At 35.8% G+C, this 20,269-nt stretch overlaps 2 protein-coding genes and 1 long non-coding RNA gene across 9 annotated transcripts; all 3 read right to left on the reverse strand.

The window, feature by feature from the left end:
• Positions 1-357: 357 nt before the first annotated feature.
• On the reverse strand, positions 358-2,644 carry LOC143340338 (uncharacterized). Its single transcript, XR_013079415.1, has 5 exons — positions 2,164-2,644; positions 1,320-1,471; positions 986-1,220; positions 722-874; positions 358-621 (listed from the first exon to the last, which is right to left on the reverse strand). It is a non-coding gene; the product is annotated as an uncharacterized LOC143340338 (long non-coding RNA).
• Positions 2,645-6,738: 4,094 nt separating this feature from the next.
• LOC143340334 (cytochrome P450 6k1-like) lies at positions 6,739-13,130 on the reverse strand. Of its 6 annotated transcripts, none has more exons than XM_076762157.1 (6): positions 13,002-13,130; positions 10,795-11,322; positions 10,032-10,403; positions 9,081-9,265; positions 8,270-8,558; positions 6,739-7,340 (listed from the first exon to the last, which is right to left on the reverse strand). In XM_076762157.1, the coding sequence occupies exons 2-6, from the start codon at positions 11,309-11,311 to the stop codon at positions 7,162-7,164; spliced, it is 1,542 nt and encodes a 513-aa protein (XP_076618272.1). In that variant the 5' UTR covers positions 11,312-11,322; positions 13,002-13,130; the 3' UTR covers positions 6,739-7,161. The 6 variants fall into 6 exon arrangements, with proteins under 6 accessions (XP_076618272.1, XP_076618271.1, XP_076618270.1 ...); XM_076762156.1 differs by lacking the exon at positions 13,002-13,130 and adding an exon at positions 12,723-12,836; XM_076762155.1 differs by lacking the exon at positions 13,002-13,130 and adding an exon at positions 12,700-12,785.
• A 2,263-nt stretch (positions 13,131-15,393) lies between these two features.
• On the reverse strand, positions 15,394-19,961 carry LOC143340335 (cytochrome P450 6k1-like). Of its 2 annotated transcripts, none has more exons than XM_076762162.1 (6): positions 19,842-19,961; positions 18,937-19,464; positions 17,584-17,955; positions 17,008-17,192; positions 16,584-16,872; positions 15,394-15,699 (listed from the first exon to the last, which is right to left on the reverse strand). In XM_076762162.1, the coding sequence occupies exons 2-6, from the start codon at positions 19,451-19,453 to the stop codon at positions 15,521-15,523; spliced, it is 1,542 nt and encodes a 513-aa protein (XP_076618277.1). In that variant the 5' UTR covers positions 19,454-19,464; positions 19,842-19,961; the 3' UTR covers positions 15,394-15,520. The 2 variants fall into 2 exon arrangements, with proteins under 2 accessions (XP_076618277.1, XP_076618276.1); XM_076762161.1 differs by having other exon boundaries at positions 19,839-19,961.
• Between the last annotated feature and the right edge of the window lie 308 nt (positions 19,962-20,269).

Consider the following 20,269-nt stretch of genomic DNA (forward strand, 5'->3'; position numbering starts at 1 on the left):
TATCTCTGGCAGCTAGTACGGGAGCTGACGTTTACTGAATGAATGAATAAGTATCTCTAATCGACCATAGGTCAGGCGATGACGGTTTTATGTCCATTTTAGACTTGTTATCAGGAGGGGATGGTAGGAGAAGAGATGGCACGTATCTTATAACTAAGGGAATGATTTCGAGAGGAAAGAAAAGGTAAAAATAATGAGGACACATGGAATTCTTTGAAATTATATCATTTATTGTCGCAGATTTACATTATACAAAACTTTGATACATATAAACATATTATATTATATTATATCATATCGCAAGTTGTCAGCAACGATCAGCTGTGGTCAGCGATGATTAACTGACGTCGGGAGATGTTGGCAGAGGCCAGCTGGCAAACAGTAGCAAGTAATAATCCTTACACGTTGTCAGAAGTATCAGGGGTGGTCAGCAGCGGTCAGCAGAGACGGGCAGAGGCTGGCAGAAGACAGTAGCAATCGTTGTACGTTGTCAGAAGTATCAGGAGTGGTCAGCAGAGGAGAGCAGAAGTTGGGGAGGCTGGCAGTAGCCAGTAGTAATCGCCATACATTGTCAGAAGTACCAGGGGTGATCAGCAGCGGTCAGCAGAGGCCAGCGGAGGCCTGTGAGAAAAATTCAGAAGTACATATAGTCATACCTTGTACCTCGTACTTTTTACATTATAATTCAGCCAAAAAGTGTAAAACAGTTTTATAACATTACCTGCTAACACAAGTTAACCACCAGTAGAGTTATGTAGAGACCAGCAGTGGTCAGCAGAGGCGGGCAGAGGCTGGCAGAAGTCAGTAGTAATCTTTACACGTTGTCAAAAGTATCAGGAGTTATCAACAGCGGCCAGCAGAGGCCAGCGGAGGTCTGTGGGAAAAATTCAGAAATACATGTAGTCGTACCTTATAACTCGTACTTTTTACATTATAATTCAGTCAAAAAAGGGGTATAACTGAGAAAACAGTTTTATGACATTACCTGCTAACACAAGTTAACCAACAGTAGAGGCATGTAGAGACCAGCAGTGGTCAGCTGAGACGGGCAGAGGCTGGCAGAAGTCAGTAGTAATCGTTGTACGTTGTCAGAAATATAAGTGCTGGTCAGTTGAGGCTAGCAGAGGTTGGGAGAGTCTGGCAGAAGTCAGTAGTAATCGTTATATGTTGTCAAAAATATAAGTGGTGGTCAGCGGAAGCCAGCATGAGCCAGCGGAGGTCTGTGGCAAGATTCAGAAGTATATGTAGTCGTATCTTGTATCTCGTACATTTTACAGTATAGTTCAGCCAAAAAGCGTAAAACAGTTTTATGACATTACCTGTTAAATCAAGTTAGCCACCAGTAGAGGCATGTAGAGACCAGCAGCGGTCAGTAGAGAGCAGCGGAGGCAGGCATAAGTAAGTCGTAATCGTTATACATTGTCAGAAGTGTCAGGAGTGGTCAACAGCGGTCAGCAGAGACGGGCAGAGGCTGGCAGAAGTCAGTAGTTATCGTAATACGTTGTCAGAAATATATACGGTGGTCAGCAAAGGCTAGCAGTGGCAAGCAGAGTCCAACAGGGGCAGGCAGTAGCAAGTTGTAATCGTTATACGTTGTCAGAAGTATCAGGAGTGGTCAGTAGCGGTCAGCAGAGACGAGCAGAGGCATGCAGTGGCAAGCACAGATCAACAGGGGCGAACAGTAGCATGTAGTAATTGTTATACGATGTCAGAAGCATCAGGGGTGGTCAGCACTGTTCAGCAGAGGCCAGCAAAGGCATGCACAGGCAAGCAGAAACCTGCAAAGGCAAGCAGAGACTTGTAGGGTCATGCAGTAGTAAGTATTAATCGTTATGCATTATCAGAAATACCTGCAGTGGTCAGTAGCGTTCGGCAGAGGCCAGGAAAGTTCAGCAGAGACAAGCACGCGCTGACAGAGATCAGCAAAGACCAACAGAGGTTAGCAGAAGTCAGTAGTAATCGTTATACGTTGTCAGAAATATAAGCGATGGTCAGCAGTGTCCAGCAGAGGCAAGCAGTAACAGTCGCTGTATGGTGTCAAAAGTTGTCGGGAGTTCTGTACTTTTGTCAGCACTGGTCATCAGAGGTCATCAGAGGCAAATAGAAAGCAGGAGTAATTTGCTGAGTTCAGTAATGAACTCTAGGAAAGGCAAGTAAAAATACCTGGGCAGTCGAGATTCCGAATCGTATGTCGTAGACGGGAGGTCGGATTTCAGTTGTTAAGAGCGAGAAGGCAAATGTGAGCCTTTCTCTCTCGACTCCCACGTGACGGTCCGAAATTACTTCGAGCAGCTTCGGAATAATCGAGAAAGAGGGCATGCGTCATTTTGCCTTTGTCGGGTTTCCGAAACTCCACGAGCTCACGTACGTGTGATCTGACATAGTGTGAGAGAGCACCTGCGGTGCTTTTCTGGCATCTCTGAGTGTCGATTAAAATAACCAAGTAAATACAAACGGTACCATTAAAACGTGCTAATATAATATTTTGTTTTGCATGACGAATTACAAAAATGTGTTCGAACGTTTCGTGAAATACCACCCAAAGAAGGGAACCGAAACTTTCGAAGTAATTCTCGAACAGAACTTTGTTGACTCGGAATTCAAAATGTTTCGATATTCGAATGGCTATCAAACAGAAAACTTTGGCTAGGCTTAAACTTCAGTGATCTTCAGGATGTTCAAGTAGATTCCTCCCAAGGCTGTCATGGTGAGTCTCCTCGGATCCAATGGCATTGGAATTTTTGTTTTCTCGCATGGTGTCACCTCGAATTTCCTGATAACTTGGAAAATCCCGAGTTTCGATTGCATAAGTCCAAGTCGAAGACCTGAAACATGGTTTGTCGTTAAAAGAATAAACTATCGCATTGTAACGCATATGAAATGCTTGGTAGAAACGCGTGGCAACAATGTTTAATTCTATAATTAACGATAAGAGTTTCCACCAATTCTCTAATAATTTGTTTTAAATATTTTAAATATGCACGGTTTGTCACCTTCAGTTATTTAAATGAAAATTACATTTTATTCGATTCGTTCTTTGCTAGCAGATGTTTAAAGAAAGCTATAGATATCGTAATCAGCGGAAAATGAGTAATATCGTTGACGTAGTACCCACATTTCTTTTACAATGCTCTTTTACACTTAAGATAAACGCGATTCGCTGATACAGAATAACCAAACATTTACAAATTGTTCGGTTTGTCATCTCTTGTTCGTGTTTTATATTCGATTACGTCCACGTGATTAAGAAAAGCTGATAATCTCACAACTTCTTATCATCATCTCGTGCTTATCTAACAAATATTGAACTTGCTGGTTGGTGCTTGTGTCGTTGATTAAAGTCTTATTATGATTTAGTACCGAATACGTTCTTCATTGGTTGAAATTGGTTTAATCCACTTTAACCCGCGACTATCAGCGCAACCGAATGCTTTTATTTTTATTTTTACGTATTTTCTACTATACGTGTTAATATCGTGTCACTTGCAAAGTCGAGTTAAAATATTTCGATCGAATTTCTTGCATTTCATTTTTATTTTTTAAATATAAGGAAGTCGTGGTAATTGAAAAACGTGACGATGGAACAAAATGGAAAACTTCACAACTAACACGTTTTTTAAGAATTTTTCAATCCTGACAATATCTAATTATTTATTTTCACGTTTTGACTAGTAAAACAATTTTTCTTTCAAGGAAACTTTATTATTTAATTTATATTTTTGATATAGTCTCGTCGTAAAGTTTGATTAGAATTTGGATAAACTCAGACCACGGATAATAATTTACTCTAATAGTTATTTGCAAAAATTCTGAACTTACAAGTAAATCTCGGAAAGGATTAATAATTCCATATAAAAGAAATTTCTCTTTTTGATAAAGAAATGATTAAATAGAATCCTATTTGTTGCATACTTATAATGTACACCATAAATATTGTGATTAACATATTTGTGAAAATTTTGTTCCTTTCAAATGATTATCCTTGATTAAAACAGTATTAGGTAAAATCATTTGACGTATTCGTCTCTGTTATTTATGGAAGAGTGATATCATGTTCTCGTAACCTCCGCCCTAATCACGAACATTTTCGAAACTCACTGGGATTCGGTACGCAATCTTGCGTATGTAATCAGGTTACGTGTGTACGAGCACTTTCGAAATGACATAACGGGTACTCCTTTAATAAATAGATAGATAAATTTCCATATACGTACCATGGAATTTCGATATTATTTATCGAACAGGTTCGAACGATATTAATTTTTATACGAATTTCACCTATTCATTTTAAAGGATGTCAAAGATAACAATTTGTAAATTGATCAACTGCGACGAAATTCTTATATTTAAAATAAAATTCGTCAAATAATTTACAGAAACACATAGAGTTTCTTCGTTAGAATTTATAATGTTTATTAGATTCTCGAGATATCGTAAAAAGATTTTTACAATTATAATCGTTTTTAATTGCTTCCTATTCGGTCTACAATTTCCTTTACCGCCATTCATGCTTCACGCCGCTTGCTTTTAAGCCTAAACGCAACTTATATCACCAGACTACGCACCTTGTAAGATCTTTCTCGTTCCACCCTTTCCTCCCACTCGTTCTTTCTATCGTCAACTCCCCCATGTCAACACGCTTCCCTTTGACATTTCCCTTTCTATCTTCCCTTTCACCTTCCCATTACCCCTGTCATCCACTCTGTTTCACTTCTGCCAATACCCTGCATGTGTTACACCCCATTGTTTCTCCCTCTTCGTCCCATTTCCATCAAACTCCTTCAATCCATACTCCTGCATAGTTTATTTATACTCCTTATTTTCCACTGTCTTCTCCTCATCTCGTACGATGGATCTTCATCCATCCTCTCCTTTCTTATCTTCAGCTTTTTTAGCTTTCCACGTTTCTTTCATGTTCTTTTCATCTTCTATTCACCACCGAAATAGGTACTGCATGTTACATAATATATGGAAACGAATCTCTTCCTAATTACACATAGATTCCATTTGCATCGAAGATTCGTAGGAACACTGACGACGTTAGAGACGCAACTACCGTTATCGCTTTATTTGTGTTGGGAATAAATAATAATAATCGTCGTCGACAGATTAAAAAGTAAATAAATAAATGTACGCGTAATGTGCGTTCTAAGATCGAATATAAATTCGCGCATTCTTGATTGCGACGTAAATGTTCCTTGTTGATTATACGTTACATAATCTTACGATAAATGATGTTGACACCAATTAGTCACTATATTAAAATGCAAATTTTTTAAAATTTATGACCGTTGAATATAGTACAGGAAAGATAGTACTTTAGAAAGTACTTAATATTGTAAATACAAGAAAATTTAAAATTAAAGTTAATGTTACAGGTAATTAAAATTTATTAAACCTAGACAAGGGAAATTAATATCAAAGTATCAGTACGGTAGATTTCACGAGGTAGAAACAAATTACGCGAAAAACACTTGAAACTTGTTTGCTGCTTTAAAATGCAAAAAACGTTATTAAGAGTAATTTAAACTTACAACATCTCCATTATGTGTTAATTAGTTAGGAATCGATCAAACTCATTGTCGGTTGCATATTCTATTACGTTGTATCTGCGTTCCCTTCCAAAGTTATTTATAATAGTAATTTAAAAATACTATTGAAAACTCAATTTAAAAATTGAAATATCAATTTGTTAATTGAGACTTCGTTAAAAAGTTATTAAAAAATTAAATTAAAAAATTTCAAATCATTCACGGAAAAATTATTTTAGTTTGCGGGGGTCAATTACAATCATTTTTGGTGAACAGACATATCCTCGAAATCCTATCCACTTTCGAGAAAAAAATTCGAGTAGGTGTGAAATTTTTCGGCGAAAAAAAAAATTTCAAATCGTTCTGCAAAAATTATTTTTAGCTACAGGGGTCACTTACAATCATTTTTGTAAATTAGACATACCCCCGAATTCCTACGCACTTTCGAGAAAAAAATTCCTTACTGAAAATATCATTTCTGGCCAGGAATGTCTTCCCGAATTTTCATGCAAATCTTTAAAACGTCATAACTTCTGAACGGATTGGACGATTTTAATGTTTAAAAAAGCAAACTACGCGTATTTTGGTGGAGAATATGTACAAATCGTAAAAATATCCGAAAAGTTGATCCTTGACCACGCAAAATAAGAAAAACCCCATAAAAATGGTCCAACTTTCAAACAGCCATAACTCCCACAATAGTGAATATATTTCAATGAAACTTTTTTCTAAAGTAGAGCTCATGGGTACCTACAAAAAAGTATTAGACAAAATTTCCGTACGGCGTCAAACAAAATTACTAAAAATGAAAAACGAATTTTTAAGAAAAATCGACAGGGGGTAGGTGCCTAAATTTTTTGGCAAAAAAAAATTTTTCAAATCGTTCTAGAAAAAATATTTTCAGTTGCGGGGGTCAATTACAATCATTTTTGGAGAATAGACATACCCCCGAAATCCTACGTACTTTCGAGAAAAAAATTCTTTACCGAAAATATACTGTATGGCCGGAAATGTTTTTATAACTTTTTAACGAAGCCTCAATCAACAAATTAATATCCTTGATTTTCGTCTTATTTTAGCCTCTAGAATCTCTCATTAAAATTTTTCCCAGGGGTGGCCGAACACTCTGTATTAATTCTAACAAAACAAGTGTTGGCTCCCGCAAAATTCGTGAAGCCGATTATTTAACAAATAGAGAAAGCAACGCTTATTTACCAATACAATAATTTATTAACAATTCGAAAATATAAAACAATTTAACAGAAAATGTCCAGTGCGGATATATGTAAAGCAGTTCAATTCATAAGTTCTTGAAAATCTTTAATATCTTACCTCGAGTTCAATCTTGAATATTGAGTTCTTGAAAATCTTTGAAAATCTTGAAAATTCTGTACAATCTGAGTTCTTCCTGTTCGGTAGTTGTTTAAATATATAAATTGTATTATGGGGGGTGATTCGATCAGCAAATCCCTAAATAATGGTAAATAAAATAGTCTGGTGTTAAAAATGTATTGACATAATATTTTGTTAGATTGGATGAGTGCAAGAGAATGTTTGAAAACCATGTAAATCACAGTTCCTAAGTTTTTAATTAATTGTCAAATAGATCGTGTCGACGTTCGAACGATTATTAACCAGCTTCAGAGGTGATCTTTCGAACGTTTAGGTATACCCCTCCGAGGGCTGTCGTCGTGAGTCCCTTGGGATCGAGCACCATCGGGATTCTTGTTTTCTCGCATGGTGTCACTTCGTACTTCCTGATTATTTGTATAACCCCGAGTTTCGCTTGCAAGAGTCCCAGTCGAAGACCTGGAATGGGATTCGCACTCAGAAACGCGTTAAATGCATATTTCGTTCGTGACAACGATTGCTTATGCCTAAGATAATAAATATTGAGACGATTTTACGATCGAAGCCTAATCGAAATTTATATTCCATACGATCTTGGACCAAAAGTGAACTGAAAGTGATCAAAACTATGGGATACAAATTAAAATACAACATAAAATGTAAATTAAAAAATCTATATGAAAAATATAAAACTGAGACATGTAAAAAAAAAGAAAATTCACTAGCAATGCACTATTTTCACAAGTGTTTTCTGTAACATTTACATTCGTAACGTTATTCAATTGTGAAACTTCGTTAAAGTCAGGTGTCAAAGAACTTGTATTGTATAATATGCAACTACAGCATTTACATGCTTTTATAACCTTAAGATATCAGTAGCAGACAGAACAAAAATTAATCTTTTGAATATACATGCTTTAAAAATATTTATATTACGTTAAATACAAACATACTAGGTTACTTCTGTAAACATACAATTTGTCGTTTACTCATCAATATCGTTTGATCGTTTGTTGCTTCGTCATTTTTCTTTTTCCATAAGAGCAACTTATTTTAATATACAAATTTATCTTTTCGATATTTCAAAGCACGTAGGGTCTTTAAAATTAGTTGGAAAATGGGAATAGATAGCCATCCAAAAAATCTTTCGAATAATGTAAGTGCAACATAATTTACTTAAAAAAGCTTAGAAAATTATAGAATAAGCGTGTCATATTTATTATGAATTCTAAATAGAACTCGATGTGACTCGAAACATTGTGAAAAATAAATACTCTTACTCTGCCTAGGTAAATATTTTACATATTAAATAAATGGCCCAGGAAGAAAGTTGAGACTAAATTAAAATTTTGAAAGATTATGGACGTAAATTTTGTGAGTATACTAACCGATGCAGGTATGTGGACCCTCGCCAAATGGGAAGTAAACGAAATTTGGTCTCTTCTGTTTGTTCTCGTCCGTGAATCGATCAGGATCGAATTTTTCCGGTTCAGGGAAGTATTTTGGATCGTAATGCATCCCGATCATAGATATGTACACGGGAGTACCTTTCTCTATTACCAGATCTGAATTAGGCACCTTGTAGTCGACACTGGCGATGCGATCCAGAAATCCTAGGGGCGGATACTTGCGTAGAGTCTCAGAGACGACTCTATCCAAATAGGAGAGTGAAGTGATCTGTGAAAATTATTAAAGGTTTACAGCAAAATGGAATGTTTTATATTTTTAAACGCCCCTGAAATTGTCCACGATAATCGAAACTTTGTCGTTGTGATACAGTTTGTCATAGAATTTATTTTTGCAGTCTCGTTAAATTCAATAGTTCTATTATTTTTAACATCCAATCTTGAGAAATAATTTTTTTAGTTCTTCGGTAATTAATTATGTCAAAAATGTTTCTGGAAATAGTTAAATGGTCATCAAGATAACTTGTGAAAAATTGTTAATCCCGACATTTTAATTTTAGTCTCTTTAGTATTAAATGTGTACGATACACATTCCCTTTGTCTGTCTAATATCTAATACTAAACACTTACGTATGGATTCATCATCCTGCAGTAACATGACGAAGTTAGTGATTATGGACAAATAATTAAGCGAGGCGTAACCGGTTTCGAGAAACTCTATGCAATTGTTTGGAATTTTTAATCAGATTTTGCGCGTAATGCATAGATTAGTGTCGATAATTGGCGAGATTACCATTTCATACGTGACCTTGCCATCGGATTCTTTCAGCGCGTCCTGGATCTCTTTCCTCAGAGTTTTCTGAATGTCCATGTGCAACGCGAGCTCGTAAAGCGTGAAAGACATGGTGCCCGACGAAGTTTCAAAGCCACCGGAGAAGAACACGGCCGCCTGTGCCACTAAATCGTCACCACTGAACCCTGAAAAACGAATTATCGAACTATTAATTCTCAATTAAATCAACGATAAAAGCGCAAAAATGAAAATCAAGCTCTTCCATTTGGTAAACTATTTGAAAGATTTAGAAATATCGATAGATATAATCAGAAACTGTCAGTCTTTATAAATAAAAATTTAACTTATGTTAAATGAGTGATAAATTAAGAGAGATGCAAATGATTCACATAAAAAGAAACTATAATTTTGACATTACAATTTGAATGCTGTAAGTGATTCTCAAAATGCTTGTGTTTCGTATAGAGAGAGATTTTTTATTATTTCTTCTTAAGGTTTCCTTTTGTAACTTTCACGCCGTATTGAAGAGAAAAGATGAAAGAGTTTGAGGGGGAATGTAACATGAAAAGCTTGCAAGGAGAATGCCCTATGCATACCTTTCACTTTGCAAGAAGCTTCGGTACAGTGATAACGTTAATATTTTTCAAGATATTTAATATTAAAGTTTATTCGGATAATTATCTTTCGAAATATTACTATACGTTGCAATTGAGAATATAGAGACAAAAAATATGAAATCATTACAAGACTAAAATGGACATTTTGAATAGGTATAATTCCTTCAAAAACAGTAGATAAACGTGCTACTAAATTTACACAGATCTCATTTGACTCTTATCACAATTTTTCAAGCACTTCCAACGATTAGACAACAGAGTATTTTAAACAAAATTTGGTGAATTTTTAAAATAATGATGAAAATAGTGACGAAAAATTCGTTTGTCGACTTACTGAATCCACCCAGATCGCCATCGTTTTCGTGCTTGTCTTTCAGCTCGATCAGAAGATCGATGAGATCGTTCCTCTTCTGTCCTGACGCTTTTCGTTCGTTGATCACTTCCCAGAAAATGTTTCGTAGAAATTTGCTGGCGTATGTCCCAAAGAATTTGGCGCCGGTGTATTTGGTCAAGTGAGGCAGGAAAAATATAATGTAAAACTCCATGCTTCGAAGGAGACCGTAGCCGAACAGTTTCCTGCCAGCTTCGCGGAACGCTGTTTTCGGATTCTTCAGCGAATTCACTCTCAGACCGAAAGCAGTGCTAGTAATCATGTCTGTAGTGAAATTCGATGCCAGTTCTTTCAGTTCCATAGTTCTCTGAGTTTCTGGAACACAAGTATCGAGTTCGTTGTTGGAAAATTATAGATTTGTAGATTCGTTATTTCTTTGCGTTTATTTGTCGTGGTTATTTTTTAAACCAATGATTTAATTGAGATTAAACACTATAGTTTCGCTACCGATGGAATATGGAGCACCTGATGTACCGCTTCTAGTTGATCTTGTATGTTTGCATTGGTGAAAATTCATGAAATATCAATATTTTCAAACGTGAAGAATGATATTGACTACGTGGTCTTAATTTCCCAGATATCTTCCAGTTCTTAATCATACACGTAAAAGGAAATAAATTCCTAAAACGATTGAATAAAAGTGAGTTGGTTGGGAGAACTATGCAAAGAACTGAAACAAATACGAGGGGAATTGATTGAAACTTACCCAAATTCAAAGAATCGAGGTGCTCGTCGAGATCGTCGGCGACCAAAAGCATCAATTCGTACATTCTTTTCAGTTTGTTGGTGGTGAAGATCGGTGATAGCTTCGTTCGAAGGATCTTCCAGCCAGGATTCTTAATTTGGAACAGGTTCGCGTATCCAAGACGATCGGTCACGTCTGGCGACGCGTATCTGTCATTGAACACGTCAAAGTCCTTCACCAGAATGTGCTTGACAAGCTCGGGATCTCTTACTAGGAGGAACGGTTTGTCCATTATGTAAAATCCAATGTAGGGTAATCCTTTGGATATATCGTACAGATTCTTCACCCATTCGGAGGGCGATATTTTCTGTATCAAACAATCCCTGAAATTCCCAAAAAATGGCATCGGAGAGACCTCCAGGATGCCTCGTTTCGTCCAGTATCTGAATTTGCGTGTCATGTACATGTAGGCGGCCACCATTAGGGACGCGAAGATTAGGATGCCGTCCAGGCCCCAGTAGGCAGTTATCAGGGCCATTTTGAATTGATCTGAATCGAGAAAATCTGTTGATCGTTTTAGGATTAAGACTTTCCACTTTTCAGGTTCTTGGTTATTATTGGTAAATTAGCGTAGACACAAACTCAGAATGATAATTATTAATGGCACAAAAATATTTGTCTTGTAGGGTACGTAATGAGTTGGGCCGCTTTCACGGACACATATTTTATTAACCAAAAGAAGGAACAAAAGGCGTGCAGGGAATATAATAATTTTCGAGGACCTTATCGACGGTTCAAGGCGTTGTCTACGACTACTGTCGCTTATCCCAATTCCGGAAGCCGTTACCTGTGTCCGCCTAAACAAAAACCGTTCTCTCCGCGCGGGGAGAGGGGCATTGTGTACACCGCGACAATACACCGGATGCCCCAAAATATAATAATTCGGTTTAATGCTTACAGTCTATTGTATATTTAATTTCGTTTATTTTACGTATTTTGTAGAATGGCTGTTAGTTTTGGTAATTCGAATTTTTTCATTCTATTTTACCGAAGATTGCACTGCATTAATGTAGTGTAATGTTTTCTGTACACTTTAAATTTGTAAATTACCTCCTGACACAACTAAGCAGTCTGAGTGCTAAAAACTTGAAAAGTGGAAACAATGGGTGGAACGTTTATCTAATAATACGTGTTCGTTTTATCGTATGAAGATTATTACAAGTACCATATCTGAGAAAATCGTGTTAATTTACAAAATGAAATATTGTGTTGCACGATTAAAATTAATTAAAATTATTATATGAGAATAAATATGATTGTTATCTGATATAGAATGCACTGATTTATTGGAAATTGGGAAAAATTACAACAATACCGATAGATTAAGCAGAGAAGATAATCGATATGCTTCATTAAATAGAAATGATATTAAGGTTCCGTATTTTAAAAGAGAGATAACGTTAACCTAAATTAAAAATACGATATCTGAATGCGATAGATATAGGGGCATAGCTGACAAGCGATAAGCTGAATTAAAAACAAAACTATGAATATTGCAAATAGCACTAGGGAACTAGTCGTTCATTCTATTGTTTTATTTTCATCACTCTTAACGCACGAAACACATACGTAGCACACAAACACGTTGAAATTGATTACAAAGCATTAAGACTGGTCCAATTTGAGCAAACTATTGGAGTTCTACTTAAAAAACTCGTACACACTTTACGTTAAATCTTATTTTGTTAAACTTTGCTGTATATATATGCAAACATCAAATACGAAATTCAAAATTCACCAATCTCCAAAAAATCAGAAAATCAATTGCTTCAATTCCAAGGATCGTAGCCACATGGACGACGATACAAACGAGGCAATCTTACTCTAATTTAAAAACTGTTATTTACAATTTACAATATCATACACTTAAAAAAAAAATTTTAATTTACACTTTCGCGAAGTCCGTCCACGCCTGGCGATTTGCAAACAGCAAGACGTCTATTAATTTTCATGCTATTTGTTGCAGGTCTATATATGCATCGTAGAATCCCATCATCCCTCCCCCTTTCCTGCAACTGTTTGATCAGTATGTTATCGGTGGAATTGTACCAGGAAAACATTTACCAACCAGGATGTAAGTAGTTATTACTCCGGCTGCGATGATTTCCAAATGCAACACAAATGTCTAGGATTTGTAAACGATTACAGCGATTAAAATTAATATTCACGGTTCCTATTCAAAGATGTGGAATAGCAAATGCCTGAAACTGTCCTTTAAAATATAGTTTCTCGAGCCCGTTGATCTCAATATCCGCGTTGCTATAGATCTTTACGAGCCAGTGACTTTTCAATCAGTCGATCATATTATATTTCAGCCATTCGAAATTATACGGTCACCATGGAGGGGATATCTAATCGTGAACACAAAATTAGAAATCGAATTGGACCGTATTAGACATCTTCTTGGTGAAGGATAAATCAGCCAAAATAAGATAAGCTATTTAATAATTTGACTCAATTTTGTATTTTCTCAGACTGTGGATGCTCCATGCACATATATTTGCCAAAGAATATATTTGTCAAATAGATTGCATTAGGCGAACAGAAGTTCTTGGCCGTTGATAATCTGTATTACTTAATTTATGAACTTCGTATCGAAACGTTCATTGGAAGTTGCTAAATCGTGGGAAGCGAGATAGCAAAACAAGCACTAGAAATTCCATCGAGAGAACAACGTGTCTGACGAGGAAGTCGTGGATAGATGAGGATAGTTGTAACCTTACAACAAAGCCAAACGACGCGAGCAAAGCGTGTTACTTGCACCCGAACTTGAAACTTCGAACGTAAACAAATCTAGTCACGTTGACGCTTGGGGCGACGACGGGGACACCAGCTTGGCTCTGAGCAATAAATAATAGCTGTAAATTTGCCCAGCGCCTTCCGTACAGTCGACAGGATCGTTACGATATTCATTTCTAGTAAAACCTCGATTACCGCGCGAGAGCCTCTAGTATTGCACGGTGTTGACGAGTAAAATAATTAGGTGCTAAGCAACATGGCGGAAGACATTACGAACCGTAAATAATTGTAGTATTTTACATTAATTATTGCAAGGTATTTTCGAAATTTTTGCAATAATTGAGGTACTACTGAAACTGAAATTGATGTTTCAAGTGCACGGGGGTTTGATCGAACGAGACCAGGGTGTGAAAGAAAAAAAGAAAACAGGTAACGTTTAAAACGCTTCATTCGACAGATATTAAAGTTTATAGAATTATAGGAACGAATAACATCGCAATTATCTTAATCCCTTTTCTGCTTTGCAAGAATTTAATTATTAAAATCGACAGAATTGCACGTATAGATAACGCGTGGTTGATTGGCATTGGGTGTTTGAAATCTTGTTTGTGCAATTCTTCATTTTAATAATGAATATATGCACAATGTTTCACGCGACGTACGTAGAGTGAGGTGATAATTAGCTTCAACAGAAAGACAAGATACAAAAACTAGCGTTGCTCAATAACTAACCTGTTACGACTGCTTGTATAATAACTGCCAGCAGTCAGGTAATCTTCGGTAATTCTACGAGGAAATCATTGTACATTATACATATAGACAAGAAAGATAGATCGATGAACGACGCATTTCTATTGTAAACAAAAGATTTGATCGGATTTTATTTATCTTGAAGGAAGAAGATCTCATATACGAGTGGAAATGTTTCTTGTTCTAGTTGCAGAAACTTTTATTTACGGATAAGTTTCATTGTAAAATGCTTGACAAGTTTTTAGATAAGACTATTGTTATCGCTTTATCTGTGCTAGAGACAAATGATAACAATATTTTTTGCAAATAGATAAGTTTCAAACTTGCAAAACGAATGCACTGAAATAACTCATATGAATAACATAAAATTGTTGTCTTGATGCAAGATTTATACTGTAGATAAATTATTTAAATTTACATTTTTTTATTGGTGTCGTATATTAGTAAACTATTTTATAAAAGTATATTAGAAACCTTTTCAATTTTTTGTTTATGAATAACACTATATCAAAGTAAAAAATATGATACGAGTGAAGCATCAATGTTTGCTGCATATTGTTATTTTGTTTGTTTAAAGAAAAATAAAAATCAATGGGATTAAAGAACGTCAATGTACGAATATAGTTTTGAACTGCACAAGTAAATTAAACTTGCAACGCTGCAATAGTTCATTATTTAAAAGTTCTGTACAAAGTTAAATATGCGATGATGTTTCGTAATTAAGAAGCACTAATTTCATCCGAATTATGTAACGCGTGACTCAATTCATAGCATAAAATCACGCACATAACGTTGTTATGTAACATTCACAAATTACTATTTACAACTTTTGAATGAATACTGCATGACACTTGATATTAGAACTTTTGTACATACTGCAAATAACATCCTTTAAATGGAATTTTTTCAATTAGAAAATGAAACAATGTTCAAACGATTTCCTCGTTCCAAGAAGTTTCGAAATTTTTATTTAAAAAATTCAACAATTTCCATAATAAACTCGCAATAAATGTCAATGGTAAATAAAATAATCTGGCGTTAAAAGTACAGTGACATAATATTTTGTTATGTTGGTTGAGTCCAAGAGCATGTTCGAAAACTATGTAAATCATTTAGTTGGGAAGTTTTTAATTAGTTGTCAAATAAATCGTGTTGAGCGTCACTCAAGATCTAAAATGAACTAACGTTCGAACGATCATTAACCAGCTTCAGAGGTGATCTTTCGAACGTTTAGGTATATCCCTCCTAGGGCTGTCGTGGTGATTCCCTTGGGATCGAGCACCATCGGGATTCTTGTTTTCTCGCATGGTGACACTTCAAACTTCCTTAAAAATTGAACGATCCCAAGTTTCGATTGCATTAGTCCTAGTCGAAGACCTGAAACGATTACTTCTTATCTTGGACCAAAAGTGAACTGAAAGTGATCAAAACTGTGGGACACAAATTAAAATACAATATAAAATGGAAATTAAAAAATCTGTATGAAAAATACAAAACTGAGAGATGTAAAACAAAAAAATTCGCCTGCAATATTATTGGATAAATTCACTAGCACTATTCTCACAACAGTGTTCTGTAATATTTACATTCGTAATGTTATCAAATTGTGAAACTCAATGAGTTGCAAATCTAAATAATATTTTGCAACTTCGTTAAAGTCAAGTGTCAAAGAACTTGTATTGTATAATATGCAACGACAACATTTACATGCTTTTATAACCTTAAGATATCAGTAGCAGGCAGAACAAAAATTAATCTTCTGAATATACATGCTTTAAAAATATTTATATTACGTTAAATGCAAGTATACTATATTACTTCTGTAAACATATAAATTGCTGTTTGTTGCTTCGTCATCTTTCTTTTTCCATAAGAGCAATTTATTTTAATATACAAATTTATCTTTTCGATATTTCGAAGCACGTGAGGTCTTTAACAGTCAAATACACGAGTCTTGCTTATTTTATAACACAATATAATACAAAATTAGTTGGAAAATGGGAATAGATAGCCATCCAAAAAATCTTTCGAATAATGTAAGTGCAACATAATTTACTTAAAAAAGCTTAGAAAATTATAGAATAAGCGTGTCATATTTATTATGAATTCTAAATAGAACTCGATGTGACTCGAAACATCGTGAAAAATAAATACTCTTACTCTGCCTAGGTAAATATTTTACATATTAAATAAATGGCCCAGCAAGAAAGTTGAGACTAATTTTGAAAGATTATGGACGTAAATTTTGTGAGTATACTAACCGATGCAGATGTGTGGGCCCTCGCCAAATGGGAAGTAAACAAAATTCGGTCTCTTCTGTTTGTTCTCGTCCGTGAATCGATCAGGATCGAATTTGTTCGGTTCGGGGAAGTATTCTGGATCGTAATGCATCCCGATCATAGATATGTACACGGGAGTACCTTTCTCTATTACCAGATCTGAATTAGGCACCTTATACTCGGCGTTAGAGACGCGATCTAGAAATCCCAGCGGCGGATACATGCGGAGAGTCTCGGAGACAACCATATCCAAATATGGCAACGACGTGATCTGCGAAAAAGAGTTACTCAACGTTTACAATGTCAAGGAAAAATGTTGCGTTATTTATTTTCTCGTGTACACATCTTTCGTAAAAAGTAACACTTAAATTCTTCTTTTTGTCAAATATATTTACGATTATAGTACCATTTCGTACGTAATCTTGCCGCCAGATTCTTCCAACGCGTCCAAAATCTCTTTTCGTAGAGTTCTTTGAATCTCCATGTTCAACGCGAGCTCGTAAAGCGTGAAAGACATGGTGGTGGACGATGTTTCGAAACCCCCGGTGAAAAACACGGCCGCCTGTGCCACCAAATCGTCGCCGCTGAACCCTGAAACGCGAATTATCGAAATATTTACTTTCGATTAAGGCAACGACAGGAGCGTGAAAATGGAAATTGAATTTTCACACTTGCAAAACTAATTGAAACGGGTTGCGCTCGAGGCGATAGTTCAATGCTAATACAGATTGATATCATCTTCATCCCCGGTGAAAATTGTTATTATTGATTAATTTTAATACTCGTACATTCGGGATTGGAACTTGTAATAAATTAAAATAAATAATCAGATCTCGTTTGACTCTTATCACAATTTTTCGAGCACTTCCAACGATTAGACAACAAAGTATTTTAAACAAAATTTGGTAAATTTTTACGGTGACGTTAAAGTAATCTATGAAATGCTAGAGAAAGGTAATGAAAAATTCGTTTGTCGACTCACTAAATCCACCCAGATCGCCATCTGCCTCGTGCTTCACTTTCAGATCGATTAGAAGATCGATGAGATCGTGCCTCTTCTGTCCCGACGCTATACGATCATTGATCACGTCCCAGAAAACGGTTCGTAGAAATTTGCTGGGCTCTTTTCCGAAAAATTTAGCACCGGTGTATTTGGTTAAATGTGGCATGAAAAATATGATAAGGAATTCCATTCCACGAAAGAAATCGTAACCAAAAATTTGTCTGCCGACTTCTCGGAACGGAGCTTTTGGATCTTGCAGTGAATTCACCCTTAAACCGAAGGCAGTGCTGCCAATCATGTCCGTGGTAAAACTGGCACAAAGTTCCTTCATTTCTACCTCCTTCGGGGTGCCTGGAACAAGTATTAATTATCAAATTAAACGCCAATCCACTTGCAATGTATTTGAAATCTATGTAGACTTCCATGATTATAGAATAGTAGAATAAATAAAAATAATAATAATTAAAAATATTATATACGGTAGTATTTGATATTTTTAATATCCCTGTTTTTTTAAATAGCGTCCAAAGCTATGATTTTTAAAATATTTTTAACGAAAAATGACGATTGTTAAAAGCTTCCGAACAACTCAATGTTATATTATCAAATGTGCTGTATTATTTTCCAATCATCTTTGAGATTTTTTGTGGAGCACTTATAATAAAAGATACAAGATAATAGTTTTTTCTGTACAGTAATTCACTGGAATATATCATTGAATCTCAGTGATCATCGTATAATCGTGTTGGTAGTATCGTTACAATATTCATAATCGTATTTTTTATTGTTCGTCCACCGTGTTATTAGACGATATAATCACTCGAGTTGACAGTTGCATAAATCAGACTATATATCAACGATGACATGCCTAACACAAATACGACGTAACACGGTTTACACGAAGCGCCACCATCTTTAATTGCGTTATATAATATTTGCATAATTGTGCTTACGTTGACGTAATAATGATTTCTTAAATTTATAAGTTTATTCTTCGCACCTCATATCGATGATAAATGTACACAAATTTTCATAGCTGCGTGTAAAATAAAAGAAACGAAGTGTAATGAAATTAAAGCCTCATAGCTGTTTCTCTAAAATTCTGAACGCTTCTTAAAATAGTGAAATTTGAGACACAGGGTTCTTTTCTAAATTTATCACGATTGTGTTTTCAAAAAGAATAGATGAACCAAGCAGCCATCAAAGAAACAAATGCATAGTAGATGGACTACCACATTAAATACTTTTGCAGATGGATTATTCGAAAGCATGATCTTCTTTTTCAACGAACGTGTTAAAAATATTAATTCTAGCAATTAAGATAGAACTTACTTAAATTCAAAGCCTCGAGATGGTTGTCGAGATCATCAGCGACCACAAGCATCAAGTCGAACATCCTCTTCAATTTACCAGTAGTGAAGATGGGCGTTAATTTCGCTCGAAGGATCTTCCATGCAGGATTCTTTATCTGGAAAACGCCCGCGTATCCAAGACGATCGGTCACGTTAGGCGATGCGTATCTGTCGTTGAATACGTTGAAGTCCTTCACCAGGATATGCTTAACGAGCTCGGGATCTCGTACCAGGAAGAACGGTTTGTCGAAAATGTAGAATCCCATGTAGGGCAATCCTTTGGACATATTGTACAGGTCCTTCACGAAATCAGCGGCCGTTTTCTTCATCATGAGGCATTCCGTGAAGTTTCCTATGAACGGTGTCGGAGGGATCTCCATGATGCCCCGTTTGGACCAGTATTTAAATTTACGAGTCATGTACATGTAGGCGGTTATCATTAACGACGAGAAGAGTATGAGACCGTCCAGGCCCCAGTAGGGAGTTATCAGGGCCATGTTGAATCAAGCTGCGGAATAAACACGTTCGTTGTACATTCTGGATTAATGGAAACGATCGTTGGATCACTGAATGATTAAAAATTAGAAGTTCAAAGAGAAAGGATGAAGAAGTACGATTTTATTTAAATTAATTTGGATGGAATCAGAAGAAGAACAGCGATATTTTGTGAACAGTAGGACGAAAAGAGAAGATAAAATAAAAGAAGAGCAATCAAATTAAAGTCTCGTAACTATTTTTCTAAATTTATCACGATTGTGTTTTGAAGAAGATCTCCACCAAGCAGCCATCAAAGAAACAAATGTAGATGGACTGCTACATGAAATAAAGATACAAAATCGAATAGTACAGGGCGGAGAGGCAATTTAAAAACAACTTATTTACAACTTGGAATATCGTCCACTATCACAGTACGAAAAGTTCAATCGAATTCGTAACACAGCAAAGCATTTTCCACGAGGACCTCCACCCGTGATGCTTTGCAAACTGCGATACAAGGAGTGACGTTTACGCCATTGGATACAGGTCTATATATGCACCGTAGAATATAAACATTCCTCCCTTCCTTCGTGGAACTATTTAATGTTGCATCATTGTTTACCTGTAGAAGGGATTCATTGAAAATATTGTAGACACCGCCCTCGTCGACGATTATTTTCGCGTAGAACAAAAATTCCTGTGCTGTGATTAAAACTCGGTAAGCGTTAATTTGCTTTCAAACACTAGTAATTACTACGGTGACCCGGAAAATATACATTTCGAAACCTTCATTTGTTGCTTGGTTATAATAGAACTTAATTTTGGGAGGAACGAAT

Source organism: Colletes latitarsis, chromosome 3, assembly GCF_051014445.1.
Source record: "Colletes latitarsis isolate SP2378_abdomen chromosome 3, iyColLati1, whole genome shotgun sequence".
NCBI classification, from domain to species: Eukaryota; Metazoa; Arthropoda; class Insecta; order Hymenoptera; family Colletidae; genus Colletes; species Colletes latitarsis.

What these genes read in the sequence shown, in the direction of transcription:
- LOC143340334 (XM_076762157.1), bottom strand. Translation starts at nt 11,311, where the DNA reads ATGGCCCTGATAACTGCCTACTGGGGCCTGGACGGCATCCTAATCTTC. An exon ending in TGGCGATCTGGGTGGATTCA is followed by an intron (nt 9,266 to 10,031) that starts GTAAGTCGACAA and finishes TTCGTTTTTCAG; the next exon opens with GGTTCAGTGGTGACGATTTA. An exon ending in GGGTCCACATACCTGCATCG is followed by an intron (nt 7,341 to 8,269) that starts GTTAGTATACTC and finishes ATCCCATTCCAG; the next exon opens with GTCTTCGACTGGGACTCTTG.
- LOC143340335 (XM_076762162.1), bottom strand. Translation starts at nt 19,453, where the DNA reads ATGGCCCTGATAACTCCCTACTGGGGCCTGGACGGTCTCATACTCTTC. An exon ending in TCTCGAGGCTTTGAATTTAA is followed by an intron (nt 17,956 to 18,936) that starts GTAAGTTCTATC and finishes TACTTGTTCCAG; the next exon opens with GCACCCCGAAGGAGGTAGAA. An exon ending in GGGCCCACACATCTGCATCG is followed by an intron (nt 15,700 to 16,583) that starts GTTAGTATACTC and finishes TAATCGTTTCAG; the next exon opens with GTCTTCGACTAGGACTAATG.